Raw genomic sequence first — 17,690 nt, forward strand, 5'->3', positions numbered from 1 at the left:
ACAACACCCACTAACTCCTGCAGATGCCTTTATTATAGAACACCAGAGATAAAGGGGTATACTGTAATTGAGTCACACAACACCCACTAAGCCCTGCAGATGGCTCTACTAGAGAACAGCAATAAAGGGTAGATACAGGTGTATATTGTGCTGGAGGCACAAAAAACCCACTAACTCCTGTAGATGCCTTTTTTATAGAACACCAGAGATAAAGGGGTATATACAGATGTATACTGTGCTGTGCTGGAGGCACACACAACTTCCAATAACTCCTGCAGATGGCAAGTGGGCTCAAATAGAGAAGAGCTATGTAGGTGGATATAGCGGTGTGTACTGGGTACAGAGCACGCAGACAGCACGCACAAGCTCCTAACACTACTGACTGCAAGCTCTATTATAAAAGATAGATTACTAGCTATATAGGTGAGGTGAATATAGCGGTGTATACTGCGGTCAGGGCACACAGACAACAACCACTACACAACAGCAAGATCGAAAATCGGCCGAAAACGATCGGTGTGTATTGTGTTTAAGGTAGACAGAACACCCACTAACTGCTTCAGACGCCAACACACTACACTAGGCCGCCGCGCTGGCGGCCTTATGTAGTGTGGGGCGTGTACTACACAGCCTGAGCTATGATTGGCCACAGGCATCCTGCCTGTGGCCAATCATGGCTCTCCTCGCTGCTGGCGCTGTGATTGGCCAAGCATGCGGGGTCACAGTGCATGCTTGGCCAATCATGAGCCAGCAATGCACTGCGATGACGCAGTGCATTGTGGGCCGTGAGCGCCACACGAATTTGGCGCGAACGGCCCATAACGTTCGGAATTCGCCGAACGGGCGAACAGCCGATGTTCGAGTCGAACGTATGTTCGACTCGAACACGAAGCTCATCCCTATCCACCATAAATCATGTTGTGCATGATTTGATACTAATTGCATAGATTGCATAGGTATGACTGATATTACATAATTTTGGTAAAGCTAAAGGAGATTGTATAGAGACTGTATGGCCCTGGTGCCCACCCTGCGGCCCGAAGGCCGCATGCAGCCCATTGGTATAAAATGTGAGGCCCTGAGAGCTCAACAGTCTGTAGCGGGAACATTGATTAGGGTAATAGCATTGATCTCTACTAGCACCATGCAACATGTTCCCTGTTCCGTATTGTCTTCTGCAGCATACCCCCAGCCAAAAATATATCCTGTCCACACTCTCTGACCCTCATTTCCTCTATTAGGTCTGTGGTGGCTGACAGTCCTCTCAAGCATTGCATATATTGAACATCATGTGCGGCCCTTTGGTGATGTCATGGGCCACATTTGAGGCCCCCTTTAGCTCATAAGTTGACAACCACTGCTGTATAGTGTATGGGCAGCTTTTAGATCAGCTCAGAGAAATTGAGCATGAAGATGGATGTTGTGAACAGCCCTCCTTTTCCTATTCCCCCCATCCTATTGATGTCAACCTCCTGTGCCCCAGACACAGAATTACTCACCTCTCCATTTTTTCCACAAGTTCCAGAAGGGACTGCTGAAACTTGGCTGCCACAGTCTGTGCCTTAAACTTTCTGGTCGTGGTGCTGCTTTTTCCCATCACGGTTTTCTGCTGTGCTAGCAATTGCGCATGGCTGAAGAACAAGTTGGCCACTACCTGAGGAAACAGAAGAAAGGACATAAAGACCATATACAACCCATATGTAACCTCCATGTACCAGTCATCAAGGTACCTAATGTATACTGTATGCCATAAACCAACCTTGTTTCACCCATGTGCAACCACCACATAAAGCCATCAAGGTTCACTATACCACAAGCCATAAACCACCATCTATCACCCATCTGCAGCCATCAAGGTTTTCTGTAACGCATGCCATAACCCAACCATCAATCATCCATGTGCAACCACCATATATCAGCCATCAAAGTTTTCTTTACCACATGCCATAAACCAACAATCTATCACCCATTTGCAACCACCATTTCAGCCATCAAGGTTTTATTTACCACATGCCTGTCACATACCTGGTTGGAGGCCGAAGTGCAGAGAGGGCTCCCCTTGCAGCTAAGTGCAGTACACCCCTGAAAATGGTACAGAAGGTGTAATGCCCAAAGAAGCACAGGTTGCCAGATGGGTAGAGGAGAGTAGAGCCAGTGGTCACCTGAAGTAAACTGGATAATGCAGGATACACAGCTCGGCCAAAGTCTCTAGGAATCCTCAGTAACACTTGGCAATGGTGCGTGCAGGAGGCAGCAGTGGAAGCCAGACCAGGGGGTCAAACCAGGAGAGCAGATCAGTCAGGTCAGGAGCAAGCCAGGTCACAACAGGAAATCCAAGTAGAATATGCACAGAGGCTCAGGAACATAGGAAGGCTGACGACAATCCAGCAATGTGATGGGCTCAGCAGCAGTCTTATATAGGCCAAAAAAGTGGCCACATCTGTCACATTGTGCGTACACGCGTTCGCCAATTAGCACCTTTGTGCATGCACGTACGCACGTTAGCACCGTTGCGGACCTGTGTACACCTGTTCACACTTCTTGCACTAGTGCACATGGCAATGTGCCGGAAGTGTCCATTACCAGTACTGGCACTATTGCCAGTTCTCCTACAGCCATTTCCCTGACAATGCCATAAACCCCTAATCTATCACCCGTGTGCAACCGCCACAAATCAGCCATCAAGGTTTTCTTTACCACGTGCCATAAACCACTAATCTATCACCCATGTGCAACCACCATATATCAGCCATCAAGGTTTTCTTTATCACATGCCATAAACCCCTAATCTATCACCCATGTGCAACCACCATATATTAGGCCATCAAGGTTTTCTTTACCACATGCCATAAACCACTAATCTATCACCCATGTGCAACCACCATATATCAGCCATCAAGGTTTTCTTTACCACATGCCATAAACCACTAATCTATAACCCATGTGCAACCTCCATATATCAGCCATCAAGGTTTTCTTTACCACATGCCATAAACCACCAATCTATCACCTATGTGCAACCACCATATTAGTCATCAAGGTTTTCTATAAAGCATGCCATAACCCAAATATCTATCATCCATGTGCAACCACCATATATCAGCCATCTAGGTTTTAAGCACAAAAACATATGCACAATGGGTGAAAATGTGTTATAAATCACAGCCCAGCATTAAATAAAATGTAAACAGAAAGCTGCCAACATATCCATATACAGATATTAATAATAATCTAAAACCATACATGTACAGCGCTATCCTCAGTGTTCACAAACATCAAACATAGGTAATGCCCCTTTCAATCTACAATATACCACATGCAATTTATGTTTGAAATAAAGACTTCATTTCAAACATAAATTGCATGTGGTGTATTTTAAATTGAAAGGGACATTACCTGTGTTTGATGTTTGTGAACACTGAGGATAGCGCTTTACATGTATGGTTTTAGATCTCTATACTACATACCACAAACCAACCAGCATACATCAGCCATCAAAGTTTACTATCCGGTATGTCATAAACCAACACTGCCTTTTTTTTCTCAGTTGTAGAGATTTAATTATTTTAGGCACATTTATAAAGAAGCAAAAAAGTCACTTATCATTGGTTAATTATTCACTAGAGAATTTCTAAAGCCCATTGACTGATCAGCATTGACCAGTCAGGAGACATTTGCCAGCAGTTGCCAACATCTGAATTTTCCACTTGAAAAACTCACCATCTCACTGGTTGAATACAGCTCCTACAGTCAGTGAGCAATTATCAGCGCTAATTAGCTGGTATGGAAGGTGCATTGAACAATCTGGAATTATCCTTCATTGCCCCCATACTTAATGCAAAGATTTGGCTTCTTACCTTAATTTTACTATTCACAAAAAGATCCAGGACGTCTTGTTTGACTTGATCATAGTTTTTATCCAAAAATTTGTGCACCTGAAAATAAAAATGCAAGGTCGCAACTGAAATTTGTTTTATTTATATAGAGCTACTATAATTTTTTTATTTTCTTTTATTTTGTTGCAGAGAGAATGAAACGTGTTTTAATAATGTCAATTGTTGCTTTTTTTTGTTTCTGTTTTAGACAGCACAGAGAAGAAGTCTGACAAATTGTATTGCTTTCAGCCTCATCTTTTTTTAGATTTCTTCTCATTCTTCTCACTGTTACCAGTTCAAAGAAGCAAAGACTGAAAGAGAGGAAACTCTATCCAGTGTGGACACAGACAGTAATAAAAGCACATATATTAATAAAGTGGGAAAAAAAAAGTGGGGAAGGGCTTTAATTGCAGGGAGTGGTCACTTAATTTCAATAGAAGTGAAGGCAGTTGCAAAGCATTAACGCCAGCCAAACTGTGCAGGCAGTGTTATTTTCCTCTCACTGTGACGTGACGCAACACTAATCCTGCCGTATGAACACCCTCATCCACTTTCTATTTTAACAGTTTTGATTGATATTGCTAGGCGGTCGGGATGCAGTAAAAACGCAACACAATTGGCTATTTTCAACACCTAAACCCAGGGCCTCAAAAGTGATCAGTTCCCATTTCAGCCTGGTAAAAATAAAAAAAACACATCTCATAGGGCATGAGAGAACGTTGCCTGATGCAACCCATTCAACGTGTCCAAAATGCTCATTAAAACTATAGGTATGTTAATGTGTGTTAAAGTCTGCTTTAGAATTCAGCGCTTGTGTGAAAGATGACGTCTAATCAGACAAAATGCGTTTGGTGGAGTTCTGTCATTACCATTGTGCCATATTATGTAATTTTAATCGCTGATCGCATTTGAAATGTGAGTGTCAAACTTATTTACCTTTTTTATTAAAAACTATTTTAAGAACGTTATCACACTATATGGAACCTTTTTTCCATTTTGGTTTCATTGTGTGAGCTTGTGAATCCTCCCTGGCCGTCCTCCTTACCACCTGAACTATATTTCTTGTCCGTTTTGGGAATACACTGGAGACCATTACTGCTTAAGTTCGAGTATGATTGTGATTATCCGGATTACTGTTGGTTCTACATCACTAAGGGTGTATATCACCACAAGCCCATTTGACTCAAGAGGTATACGCCCCTTTAAGTCTAACCTTTCCTGTAAGCCTTCCTACAATTGGTGGCGGTCTCCCTACAAGATTTCCTTATCAACATGTCTTCATTGATGTTTTCTGTATTAGATGTTTTCTGTATTAATGATGTCTCAGAAATACTAACCTATTGACATTGTTCATCGATACCAGACCCTTGTGGTTCTCACTGTGTTCCTTTTATTACAGTATTTCTTCACATGGTGGACACTATCACATATTTTTTAGTATTTTCTAGTATTGTTGGTAGCACAACATAATATTCATCACTTCTTATTTTCTTTATTAGTGTGAAAGAGCCCTTATAGAGGTGTTTCCAAATTTTTAAAACGCGATGTGATTTACCTGATAAGTGACTTTCCCAGCAAAGTGTTTGATCCCAAACTCGGGTAACGGCATCTTTGGTTTACAGTACAATTCGCTGGTTCCATGGTGGTAGTGACATTTCTGGAGAAATGTGTGGTCAGTGGCCTACAAGAAGCAGAGACCAAAGCACCATATAAATTTGCATTTGAAAAAGCATAGATGTAACCATGATTTATTTAAATTAGTATATAACTTGATTAGTTTGTGCTGTTTATATATCTCCTTGAAGTTCTGCTTCTATGAAACCCTGAAGAGCTCCGTGGGGGTGTGTCAGATAGCTTGTCCCCTGCTTTGTAATATGGGTCCACCCATTAGCCTCTATTCCACTACTGTGCCCTGCACAAATATAAAAGCTGAGGAGTGGAACCACACCTCCCAGTGGGGAACAACTTATCCAAAACACCCATGTCAGATGGCAGCAGCACCAAGAACTCCTGATGACCCCCCAACTGCCAAAAAGGCTATTTATAAACTTTATTTTTTATAGGCTTGGTCTATTTGAAGTTTTTTAACAGAGTTGCTATAAAATATAAGTATAAAAATATGGGGACTTCTGTTTGCTCTATCAGGTTTATCCAGACACATAATTTACCAACCAAGTATGTACATCCACTAGAGCAGCTTTATAGACCTTCCTAGTTACCTGTGGGAAGCAGCTTTGGTCATCGAGTATTCTCAGGATTCCATAGGGCTTGTGGGAAATAATGTCTATGCATGCTTGGTTATCATTAAAGGAGATCTCTCTCCAATCAATCTGTTCTCGGATGTACTCCTCCTGCAAGAAAATACAAATACCAATGTTAGTCTTAAAAAAAAAAAAAAATGCACTATTTTCCAGGCTTCAAATGGTAGAGATATCTATAGCTGCTAAAAGGTGTCTGAGGATGAGTTCAGTCTTCTTCTGTGTTACTGAAAAGCTGGAACCTGCCATGTACGTTGACCAAACACATGACACAGTAGTCATATGTTCAGTAATATTCTACCCTACCATTGTAGTGGGAGGGATTGTTTCTCCCATGTGAATGGGCACCAACCTATACATTTTTTTTTGTGCATAAATGATCACGTTCAATGGTAAATTTTGAGCATCAAAAATTTAAGCAAGGTCAACGTTCAAAGTACTTACCTGCTCCTCTCTGAACACAATCTTGTTGAAGAAGAATTGCAGATATTCATTAGCATAATTAATGCACAGCTGCTCAAAGCTATTAAAATTAAGGTCCTGTAATAAAAATAAAAATGTTATTAGCTGAAATAATACAAGAAAACATAGTTACCTAGTTAGTCAGGTTGAAAAAGACACACTTCTATCTAGTTCAACCATAAAAATAAAGAAATAAATAAAATAAAAAATATCATAAAATCCCATATACACAATCCTATACCCACAGTTGATCCAGACACTAAATACTGTGACTGCATTAAAATGTCAGACTAAGATATAAGTTTTGGGGTGCATCGATGTGGCCACTGTGGCTTACACATGTTTGTTTGTGTGTCTTTTGGACGGGGTCAATTTGGTTTTATTGCAGGCTAGTTGGTAAGTTTCATAGTTTCATAGTTAGTAAGGTTGAATAAAGACACCAGTCCATCCAGTTTAACCTGAGTGAGTGTCTACAATCCCTATCCCTGTACATTGCACTCCCACATTGGTCCCTACCCTCAAGGAGCCCACAATCCAAGTTCCCAAGTTCCCCATTCATATACTAGGGCGAATTTTGGACAGAAGCCAATTAACCTACCTGCATGTCTTTGGATTGTGAGCTGGGATTTTTCATTTGTTTCAAATATGAGTTTCCTTTTAGCAACATTTTATGAGCACCATCATTTGCAAGCTGCCCTGGTGGGGTCAGTGAGACAGTCTACATGTTTTTTTTAAACACACGTCCTTTTGTAAGGTAAATTTTCATTTTTTTTTACTAAAATAAATTTCAGTGTCCTTATAATTGCCAAGGGAAGAAACTAACCATGTCCCTTGGTCACTGAGGTTTACAGGTTGTAAAGTATTCAATCTAGTATGATAGGGTTCTAATAGGTCCTTTCCACCAGGCAAGAAGAAAGCCATGCCAGGTTAGACAAGGGAACCTGGTGGGCTAGTATTGGTCTGGCCAAGTCCAGAATTCTGAGGAGTTTATTGACTCCTGATAAGGCAGTCCTATCTAGATCTGATTTTAGGAAAGAAGAGAACCTTCATGGCTAGTGCCCCTGGCAAGGATGCCAGAAATAAACACTATGGGTTTGGAACCCTACTGTATAAGTAAGGCATATAATCACAGCACTTTTTGCTTGCCCTTGTTTCCCGGTTTAGGGTTTTGTGACCAAGGTATGGAGAATATTTATAACTGTCAGGTAGGCTTTGCCTTTGTCATAGCACACAGGCTTCTTTGCATATTTTTCTCCCACAAGGATGGAGAGTCTAAGGCCGCGTACACACGGGCGGATTGTATGGCCTACTTAGTCCGTCATACAATCCGACGGACAGTCCGTCCTACTTTCGAATGAACGGACTTGACCACACACGGATGCACAAACAGTCCATCGAAAGCTTGCGCGATGACGTGTACAGCACGTACGACGGGACTAGAAATAGGAAGTCCAATACACAGCAATGCAACCTTTCGCCGTGTAAATCCTTTCTGAGCATGCGCCATTCTTAGTCCGTCGAACTAGCCTACTCACGAGCGGATTGTCCGCTGAAACCAAAGTATGACGGACAGAATTACGGAAATTCCGAAATACTTAGTACGCCAGACTGCACGCTGAAAAAGTCCGCTGAAGCCCACACACGAGCGGACTGTCCGCTGAAATGTGTTTCGACGCACTAAGTAGGCCATACAGTCCGCCCGTGTGTACGCGGCCTAAGTCCCATTTGTGGGGGAAAGTATGATCATTAGATCATTAAATCCTTCCTGTCTCTTCATAGCAGCCTTCAGCTTAAGCTAACCCATGAGAAGGGGGTTCCATCCGACTGTAGCCAGGTGTATTCAGACCACCTTTTCCATATTAGCAGCTTTGCACTCCAGAGGGAGTTTAGGAATAGACGTTCCTTTTTTATTTTTTATTTTTTTGGAGAAGCATCATTATGGAATCCTGTACACTTTGTGTTTGGTCAGCCATTCCGTTTTTCTTTTTTTTTTTTTTTTTTTTTTTTAAGTTCTAACATACAAAAAAGAAGGTGCAGTACAATGCAGTATCATAAGTACAGTGATTCCAACACACATGTATCAGAGTATACATAATGCAAATAACTGCCAAGTTGGATGACAGCTAGACTTCTGTAAATAAAAGAAAATCACTGGTTGTGTCTCTAGAATGAGTGTACGAGAGTTGCCACTCAAAAGCAATATCATGCAAGATGTAGGTTTTCAACTGTCAGCATTTAAGCACTGCACTGATTGGAAACAAGAAATAGGGAAGAGCAGAAGATAAGGTTATGGGTAGGGGAAGGGGAGAAGAGTGGGGAGGGAAAGAGAATAGAATCAGTTTTTTTATGCCTTTGGTGTTTTTGGGGGTTTTTTTGCACACACACTGCAGGCTTGGAAAAAAAATTAAAAATAAACTCTATTTAGATATTACTTAAAGGAAAAATATAAGCAACCTAAAGTGACATTGTAGGACGTCTCCCCTTTATTAACTATATCTGCCGTATACAGTAAATCAGATTAATTAATTCACCCATTTCTACAGCAAATGATAACCTCCAAATATCAACATTTCACTATATACACCCCCATTACGGCCTGACCCACACTTCTAACCAGTGGACCTGAAGAAACCACAGTCCAGACAAATACTTCTTCTCCTAAAAATTTCATTTGGCCACAGATACAGGCACAATCACTTATGAACAATTTCTGATGTCAAAACTTCTATGCATGAGCTTTGTTTTTGAGTCTTATTAGTTACTCTTGCTGTTTAAGCCCTGATCAAGGTGTTTTTTTTTTGGTCCTCTTGAAACGCTGGTAGCCTTTAGCACTCCTGTTGTTGGTATTAATAAAGGATGCTTGAGACCTCTATGACATAGAGTTGGTTGGCCTCCATTTCTTGGAAGGGTTCCCTGTGTTGTGGCTGTGTGAGCTGTGAGGCTGTGAGCTGCCAAACCCAAGCCATTGGTCACAACCATTGACTGAATTTTTAGTACTAAAACAGTGAGGCTGGGATAAATGTCTCTTTTTTTTGCAGTTTTTATTAAAAAATAAATCTAGGACATCTCACCTCAAAACCATAGATATCCAGTATAGCAATGGACAGGGCATCTTGTCGGGGATATACCAGCTTGTTAATTCTGTCTGTCAGCCAGCTGAAGAGTAGGGAGTATAAAATCTTGGCAATAGCATCTCTGAAAGACAATGGCAACATTACTAATATTGCTTTATAAATACTGGCTAAGAAAGCAAAAATGATCTCCATATGGAGGATGCTAAACACAATCAATTAGTATAAAAAGCTTAAAGGAAAAGGTTTCATTCACACAAGCCTAAAAAAAGTGTACGCCCGTGTGAGGCCTGTGTGTGCACACATGGTGCCCACACAGGTGTTCCATGTATATCCGTGTAAGCAGTCCCAATTTATTCGTATTTGACAGCTGTGTGGATGTGGGTCCCTGAATGCAGACAGTATGTGTTTGAGGACCTGAACCTGCATGGATGTCAAATTGGGAGTAGGAGCTGTGTCTGTGCAGCTGCTGTGTCCCAATCGACATGAAAGGGGCTGCCTTGAATGGGGATGCATGGAACACGTGTGCATGCCCGTGCAGATAAACACGGGTCTCTCACGGGTGTACGATTAAATATGTCTGTATGAACTACTCTGCTAAGCATTCAAACCTACCATATAGCAACAATCAAATGCAATTTGAGAAAAACGTCTCCTATTTTTTGTGGGCTAAAAAAATTTCTTCAAAAGCTTTGCATGGACACAACTGGCCAATATGCACTGCTGGGACAAAGTCCTTCAACACTCAAGTCAAAAAGAACAAAGTGCGCACTCCTGCCCCATGAGCTGCGAATTGTTACAGGTCCTGCCCTTTTTACCCCCTATGCCACGCTAATGATACAAAGCCAGACTTTTTTTTGGTCGCCCATTGGCCCAGCTTTGCCGGAATGCCAGTGGCTGAAGGTGGGTTGAGTCCCAATAGCCTTACCAGGGTAGGCTTAGTCAATTGTCTGTTTGCACATAACATGGCTGTTTAAATCTATTCTGTTTAGACAAAAATTCTATAGAATTAAAGTGATCCTGCTGAAAAATCAAAGTGTAGTCATGTGTAGTTTATTTTCTCCACTGCAGGTGGTGCTCAACCACAGCTGCTTTGCAGCTGAAGAGGAAGTCAGGTGGAACCCGGTTTCTCTATGGCTTCCTTGGTCACTGTGGAAGCGGTCCGATTGGATGCCGTTGCCCCATGTGACTCTGACAGCCATCTTGGGTCAGACAAAGCCTATTTAAGGCCCTGCCTCCTGGGTTTTGGCACACTTTATGCAAGTGGGTAGTGTAGGGAAAGGAACCCCATCTGTTAGAGACAGTAGCAGCAGTAGAGAAAGGTTCCTGATGAGGAGGGAAAGCGTAGGATCACATCTCTCCTGGACATTTTCCTGATTGGGCACGAAATGGCCAGACTTATTCTGCCTCTCTCTATAGATGCTGTCGCTCTGGCTGGAACCCACTCTGTTCACTTTGCTGTAACCATGAGTGCACCTGGTTGGGCAGTCTTCTCACGGGGGTTTTTGAGAACTGTTTGTTTCAATACAAGTTATTCAACCTGAATGTGTGGAATTATTGCGGCCGCACCATGCTGCACCCCACCTACAAATGTCCTGTCTAACAGTAAACAGCAAAAGATGCCCACTATTACCTTTTTTATCTGTGCACATATCTGATTTAGTTTCACCTTGAAACTTAATTGCTAAGCATGCCCTAACAACTGCGACTCTATTGCCCATGGACAATGCACAACTGGGCACTAAAGGGCATTCTGATTGGACAGTAAATAAGCCCCTATATAAGCAAGACTGCACATTTTTAATAAATCAAGACTAAATATTCAGATACTTATGTAAGCCGGGTCGTGACTAGTTCTCTTAAAGGCTTACCTGGCATCGACAGCACTATCCACCGACAGTGGAGTGTAGATCTTCTCTCTCAAAGTTTCCTGTACAACCAGAGAATATTATTATGATCTGCAGCCTAATATCACACACATTCTGTAAATTATTGTGTATTTATTGTTTTACTTACCGTCACTTTGTAGGTGATGGATTTCTGTAGCCCCTCAGGGGATATCTGGAGGAGTTCTGACACCACGCGTATCTCACTCGCACTCACTACTGAAGCCACTTCCTGAGACTCGGTCTAAAAATCAAGACACATAATACTGTATATTCATTCCAAGTCAAGGTTAGTGTGTTATTTTTATCTCTTTTCTTTGGAACCCTAAAACAAGTCTCCAGACAAAATGATTAGTCTTTTGAAAGATAAAATTAAAAATAAAACATTACATTTGCTCCAGAGATTTCCCCCCGCAGGACTTTTTCTACGGCATGATGTCCTCAGTCCCCTGGCCAGCATCATTCAACCCACTTCCTCTGAGCCCAGGTCATCATGGACCTGCCCCCATCCTGGACAGGTAGGCTTTGCCTTTGTCATAGCACATAGCAGCAGTGGTAAGCTCTTCTGTTGCACTGCTTTTTGTCAGTGCAATAACTGATTGGCTCCTACTACTGCTTCTTCTTATAGCACTCCAACTCTGATCTACAGGGACTGCAACAGGCTGATACCAGTTCGGTTTCATGTACATGTACTTCTTTCATTTAAAAATACAATAAATTATGTATTATTGAATACGTTGCTGCATTCCTTTGTGTATTTAATATGTGCCAGAGTTCAGGTTTTAAGCACCACTATTGGCGGATATAAAATATTCACACTGAATTTGCACTCAGTCCCTACACTTCAGCACTGTTTTAAGCCAAATCAGGTACACTTTAAAGCGGAGTTCCACTCATAAAATTAATTTTGCGTTATTCAGCTGCATTAAATACAATTAACCACATTTGGAAAAAAAAAAAAAATTTTTTACTCACCTTTTCATGTCTGTTGCTAGGGGGTCCCTCGTAATCTGCCTCTTCCTCTTCACAGCGCCCGACGTCATTTTCCTCAGAGCCCGTGCTCGCTAGTGCTCCTGGGAAATGCTTGTCATCATTTCCCAGGAGTCAGTGGGCAGCTCCGAGGGCATCGTTGCCATCACAACGGGGGCAGGCACTTCCGACGACGTTGCCCATTGTGATGGCAACATCAGAAGTGTACGGCATTGCACCGTACATACAGCACATGCGCGAGAACAGAAGGTGCATGCTGGTTGCTCAGCTGCACCGGAGCTCGTAAGATAGTGCTTGTGGGCTTCACATGCCCACAAGCACTATGGAAACTGCCAGGAAAGAGGAATATAAGATATATTCCTCTATGAAATAGTAAATCGAGCGCCGATTCAGCACAGAAACGCGAGTGCTATAAATAAACTTTAGAAACAAAAGATATTCATACAAAAAAAAACATTTTAACAGTGGGAACTCCGCTTTAAGCCTGCCAATTAATTAGTCCAAATACAGGTATGTTTAGTTTAGCATTTGCTTAAAGCTGAGATACTGGCAGATATAAAAGACACAAATCACTGCAGCTAAGCATTCACTAAAAAGAAAAACTCAAATGTATTATTTTTAATGCAAGAAGTATAAGTATCTGAATTTGATCTGGTATCAGCTACTTGCAGTCCCTGTACAGCTCAGAGTGGATGAGAGAGGAACAGCAAAATAAGCCAATCAGTGTAACGTGCTGCTTCTTCTTTCACTGTCCAGTCACAGACTGGCCAAAGGAAACACCTGTGTTGGTAACCTAATTGAAATAGAGAAAATTGTGTCTGAGCTGTGTAAATTTCAGAATTGGATGAAGAGTTACTGAAATATAAATGCTTTTGCAGGTAAAAGAGTTATCATATATATATATCAGTGTGTTTAGCTGTTTGCCCCAGTTTGAGCTTAAAAAGAAGCCTTATCATTTTCACGTGTTTATATTAAACTTTTTACCTCTCCTAGTTCTGTAAAGATGTAAAAACTGTAAAATGATCACTTATCAAGATCCTTATAGGATGTGTCAGACATTAAGGAATAATTTGTGTTTAATAAAAAATCTACTACAGATATGCCCCAGTTAAGTTTGTGAGCTCGCACCTCATATTTCTCAAAGTAGACATTGCCCAAGTGCAGGATGGAAGACAGAACTCTGAAGATGCTGTCCTGATCCTCTCCATTGAAGCTGAGGGATTCCATGGCGTTGAGGAGCCTCCGAAAATCTTCTGCATCACTTTTGGATGGGATCTCACAGTTACCTCCCTGAATAACAAATAAAAGGCAAATGAAAGTGGAACTCAAACCAAAACATAATTTATTATTTAGGATAGAGTGGAGTAGGGTTAGAACCTTTGAGGGGTTTGGAGCTTGCACAGGGCTGAGGACTCCATCACTGCCCCCTATGTGACAGCATTGGCTACTTGAGTCGGCGGTTGCCAAACACTAGGGGTGTCAAATAGGTGCAAGGAGAGATTTCTCCACCCTGTGTAGGACTCTTCTCCTCACTTCTGTGAGTGAACAGAGAGAGGTGGGAAGGTATGTACAGTGCCTTGAAAAAGCTCTGGCTGTATGTTTAGGGTCATTGTCAGGCTGGAAGGTGAACCTCCGCCCTAGTCTCAGGTCTTTTGCAGACTCTAATAGGTTTACTTCTAATGGCGCGTACACACGACCGGACTTTTTTCGACGGACTAGGTCCGACAGTCTTTCCAATGGACTTTCGGGGGGAGTTCCGGCAGACTTTCTGAATGAACGGACTTGGCCACACACAATCACACCAAAGTCTGACGGATTCCAACGTGATGACGTACGTCTGAACTAGAATAAGGAAGTTCATAGCCAGTAGCCAATAGCTGCCCTAGTTTTGGTTTTTGTCCGTTGGACTAGCATACACACGAACGGATTTCTCGGTCGGCGGAGTTCTAGTGGGAAAATTTAAAACATGTTCTATTTCTAAAGTCTGCTCGATTTTTGGCAAGCAAAGGTCCAATGGAGCCCACACACGATCGAATTGTCCGACGGACCTTTGCTGTCAAAAAGTCCAGTCGTGTGTACGTGGCATTAGAACTCTGCTTTAAAGAGTGTGCATTCATGCTTGCAAATCAGTGTTACTTTTTGCATTTTCCATGTGCCATTTTGTAGAGTGGGAGGAGATAAAATGCTACCATCTTAGGGAAGTGATGTAATCACTCTCTTCTGCCTCATTCCCATGAGGCGGATTCGCTCAGCAGAGTCCGCCAGCTCAGCAGGAGATCTCTCCGTTGATCTCCGCTGAGCTGGCGGATGACAGGTTCGTCTCTGCTCACTGAGCGGGGAAGGGGCCTGACAGAGCGCCGCCAATTCCTATGATGGGATTGGATAAAAACGGACAGCATGTTTTCATCAGATCTCAACTGACCCGCCAGGATGGATGCGAATGTCAATAAAGTGTATATTTGCATGATAATTTAAAGCAGTTTATTGATATTAATTATTTATGTTTACTCGGTATTCCAAAGGCAGTTTTTTTATTTTAAACATGTGACCAGCAGCAGAGGACTAGAAGCTCCTCCTGCTTATGTTTCCCTGCAGGCTGGGAGAGAGCTGGGTCATGTGACAGATCTATATCTATTATGAAAAAGGTACTTAGATGTTTTTTTTTTTATTAAAATAATTACAGGACCATCATTCATATACAGAAATAGACGAGGCAATGTGTGTTTAGTATCACTTTAAAATGAAATACATCAAACTAAATTCTACTAGTGTATGGCCAACTTTTGTATGCCATATTCCCTATTCTTTTATTTCTCACCTTATTGTTCACACTAATGTACTGCTAGCTGTAGATACAGCAATTATTATTAAGGGTTCCCTAAAGGGCCTAAAAGTTATTTCAAGGATTCTTCCAGTTTGAATTTTAAAAAGGCTGAAAAGGGCTTTTTAGAGGCGAACATGTTTTTATTGTATTACGTTTTAACAGTAGAAGAAAGAAACAGTAATCAAATTCAACAATATCAATATGAAAGGCCGTTCCCCAAAACATATCATATATCCAGGCTGAAAATTGTTCAGTGAATACAATAACAAAACACATTGTAAGTAAGTAAAGTACATAAATCAAGTGTACAGATGTCAGAGGAAAAAGGCTTTTTAGACTGTAATTGCTCTACCATTGCTTGTACTGATTATTAAAAAAAAAAAAAAAAAAAAAAAAACCCACACCACACCACATTGTTTATAGTGAACAATTTTCCAAATTAAATTGGAAAGTAATTTTAACCAAAATTTTTTCGTCACAGATCATAGAATAGTGCATTGTGTTTTCTTTAACCACTTGCCGACCGGCGCATGCTGATGTACGTCGTCAGAATGGCAGGGACAGGCAAATGGGCATACAGGTATGTCCCTTTAAATTTGCAGCCATGTCATCGCGTACACGCCGGGTGGAACCTCCATGAGTCCGATTGCGGGTCCCACGGACTCGATCACCGCGGGGATACCCGCGATCGCCTCGCGGGGAGGAAGAATGGGGAGATGCTAAAGTAAACAAACATCTCCCCTTTCTGCCTAGTGACAGTGTCACTGATCTCTGCTCCGTGTGATGGGAGCAGAGATCAGTGACATGTCATAGACAGCCACGCCCCCCACAGTTAGAAACACGCCCCTGGGACACACTTAACCCCTACACTGCCACCTAGTGGTTAACCCCTTCACTGCCAGTGTCATTTACACAGGAATCAGTGCATCTGTATACCACTGATTGCTGTATAAATGATAATGGTCCCAAAAATGTGTCAAAAATGTCTGATGTGTCCACCATAATGTCGCAGTCATGATAAAAATCGCTGATCGCCGCCATTACTAGTAAAAAAAAAAAAATTATTAATAAAAATGCCATAAAACTATCCCCTATTTTGTAAACGTAATAACATTCGCGCAAACCAATCAATAATCACTTATTGTGATTTTTTTTTTACCAAAAATGTGCAGAAGTATACCTATCGGCCTAAACTGAGAAAACATTTTTTTTATATATATTTTTGGGGGATATTTATTATAGCAAAATGTACAAAAATAATGTGTTTTTTTTTCAAAATTGTCGCTCTTTTTTTTGTTTATAGTGCAAAAAATAAAAACCGCAGGGGTGATCAAATACCACCAAAAGAAAGCTCTATTTGTGAGAAAAAAAGGACGTCAATTTTGTTTGGGAGCCACGTCGCATGACTGTGCAATTGTCAGTTAAAGCGACGCAGTGCCGAATCGCAAAAAAAGGGCTCTGGTCTTTGGCCTGCAAAATAGCCCGGGGCTTAAGTGGTTAAAAATGCCTTTGTGAAATGTTTCCCAAAATTACTCTGTCGGTGGCCAGCTGGAGAAGCAATTAAAATAACATAGAAGATTCAAGGTAACTCAAAGCTCCTAAATCTGAGACGTACCTGATTCAAGTAGTAATACGTTTCAGCATCCTGCAGGTAGAAAAGTTGCTTTTGTTGAGCTGGGAGACCTGCCAGCATCTCATAGAAAATGTGGTAATTCCTTTCGTTTTTGGCCTGAAATATGACAAGGGGATATTTTCTCTCATAATTTTCAAGCATTTATTATACATGTACTCTATCTGGGAAGCCTGGTTTAATAGAATGTGTAAAAACAACAGTAGTAGCTGACCACTAACAGTAGCTCCCAAGTAGGAACAGTTTCCCTGTCCATAACAGCCCCTGTGTTTTTGTAGAGTCATCTCCTGATTATTTGTCTAACTTTCTTATTACAGTCTCCTAAAATCTGTCAAACTACAGCAAAAGGTTCACTACTGGTGTAGCACCCTCTACCAATAGGTAGGTGTTAGTAATAGTTTTTTTACTAGGAACTGTCAGCACAGGCAAATTTAGGCAGGCCTATGCTGCAAGCTAGGCCTGTCTGTTTTGATCTGGGGTCTGGGAGTGGTCAGTGTAGCAGTGGGTGTGACTACCTGTACTCCAGTTCTGAGGTGCCTCCCCTGCTTCCAGTGAGAATATTCTGGAAGAGGGGCCGGGCCTGGAAATGGAGTGGCAGGCAGCTCATGTGGGAGCACTGACCAATCCCCAATTGGTATTACCAGGGGGCGGGCTTCCTATATAAGCTGAGGTAACATGCCACTGGGGGGAGTTG

The 17,690-nt window shown here is 41.7% G+C and overlaps 1 protein-coding gene across 1 annotated transcript in view; it reads right to left on the reverse strand.

Moving 5' to 3' along the window:
• MYO15A (myosin XVA) overlaps positions 1-17,690 on the reverse strand; it is a 167,372-nt gene that overhangs the window by 127,318 nt on the left and 22,364 nt on the right. Inside the window, exons 7-16 of the mRNA XM_077450192.1 lie at positions 16,982-17,095; positions 13,671-13,832; positions 11,683-11,796; positions 11,538-11,596; positions 9,667-9,790; positions 6,578-6,673; positions 6,095-6,226; positions 5,431-5,556; positions 3,858-3,935; positions 1,500-1,654 (exon numbers count right to left, since the gene is read on the reverse strand). Coding sequence (XP_077306318.1) covers positions 1,500-1,654; positions 3,858-3,935; positions 5,431-5,556; positions 6,095-6,226; positions 6,578-6,673; positions 9,667-9,790; positions 11,538-11,596; positions 11,683-11,796; positions 13,671-13,832; positions 16,982-17,095 — 1,160 coding nt within the window. The remainder of the gene's footprint in view (positions 1-1,499; positions 1,655-3,857; positions 3,936-5,430; positions 5,557-6,094; positions 6,227-6,577; positions 6,674-9,666; positions 9,791-11,537; positions 11,597-11,682; positions 11,797-13,670; positions 13,833-16,981; positions 17,096-17,690) is intronic.

Source organism: Lithobates pipiens, unplaced genomic scaffold (genome assembly GCF_037356315.1).
Source record: "Lithobates pipiens isolate NorthernLeopardFrog02 unplaced genomic scaffold, aLitPip1_a1.2 Scaffold_22, whole genome shotgun sequence".
In the NCBI taxonomy this organism is placed as follows: domain Eukaryota; kingdom Metazoa; phylum Chordata; class Amphibia; order Anura; family Ranidae; genus Lithobates; species Lithobates pipiens.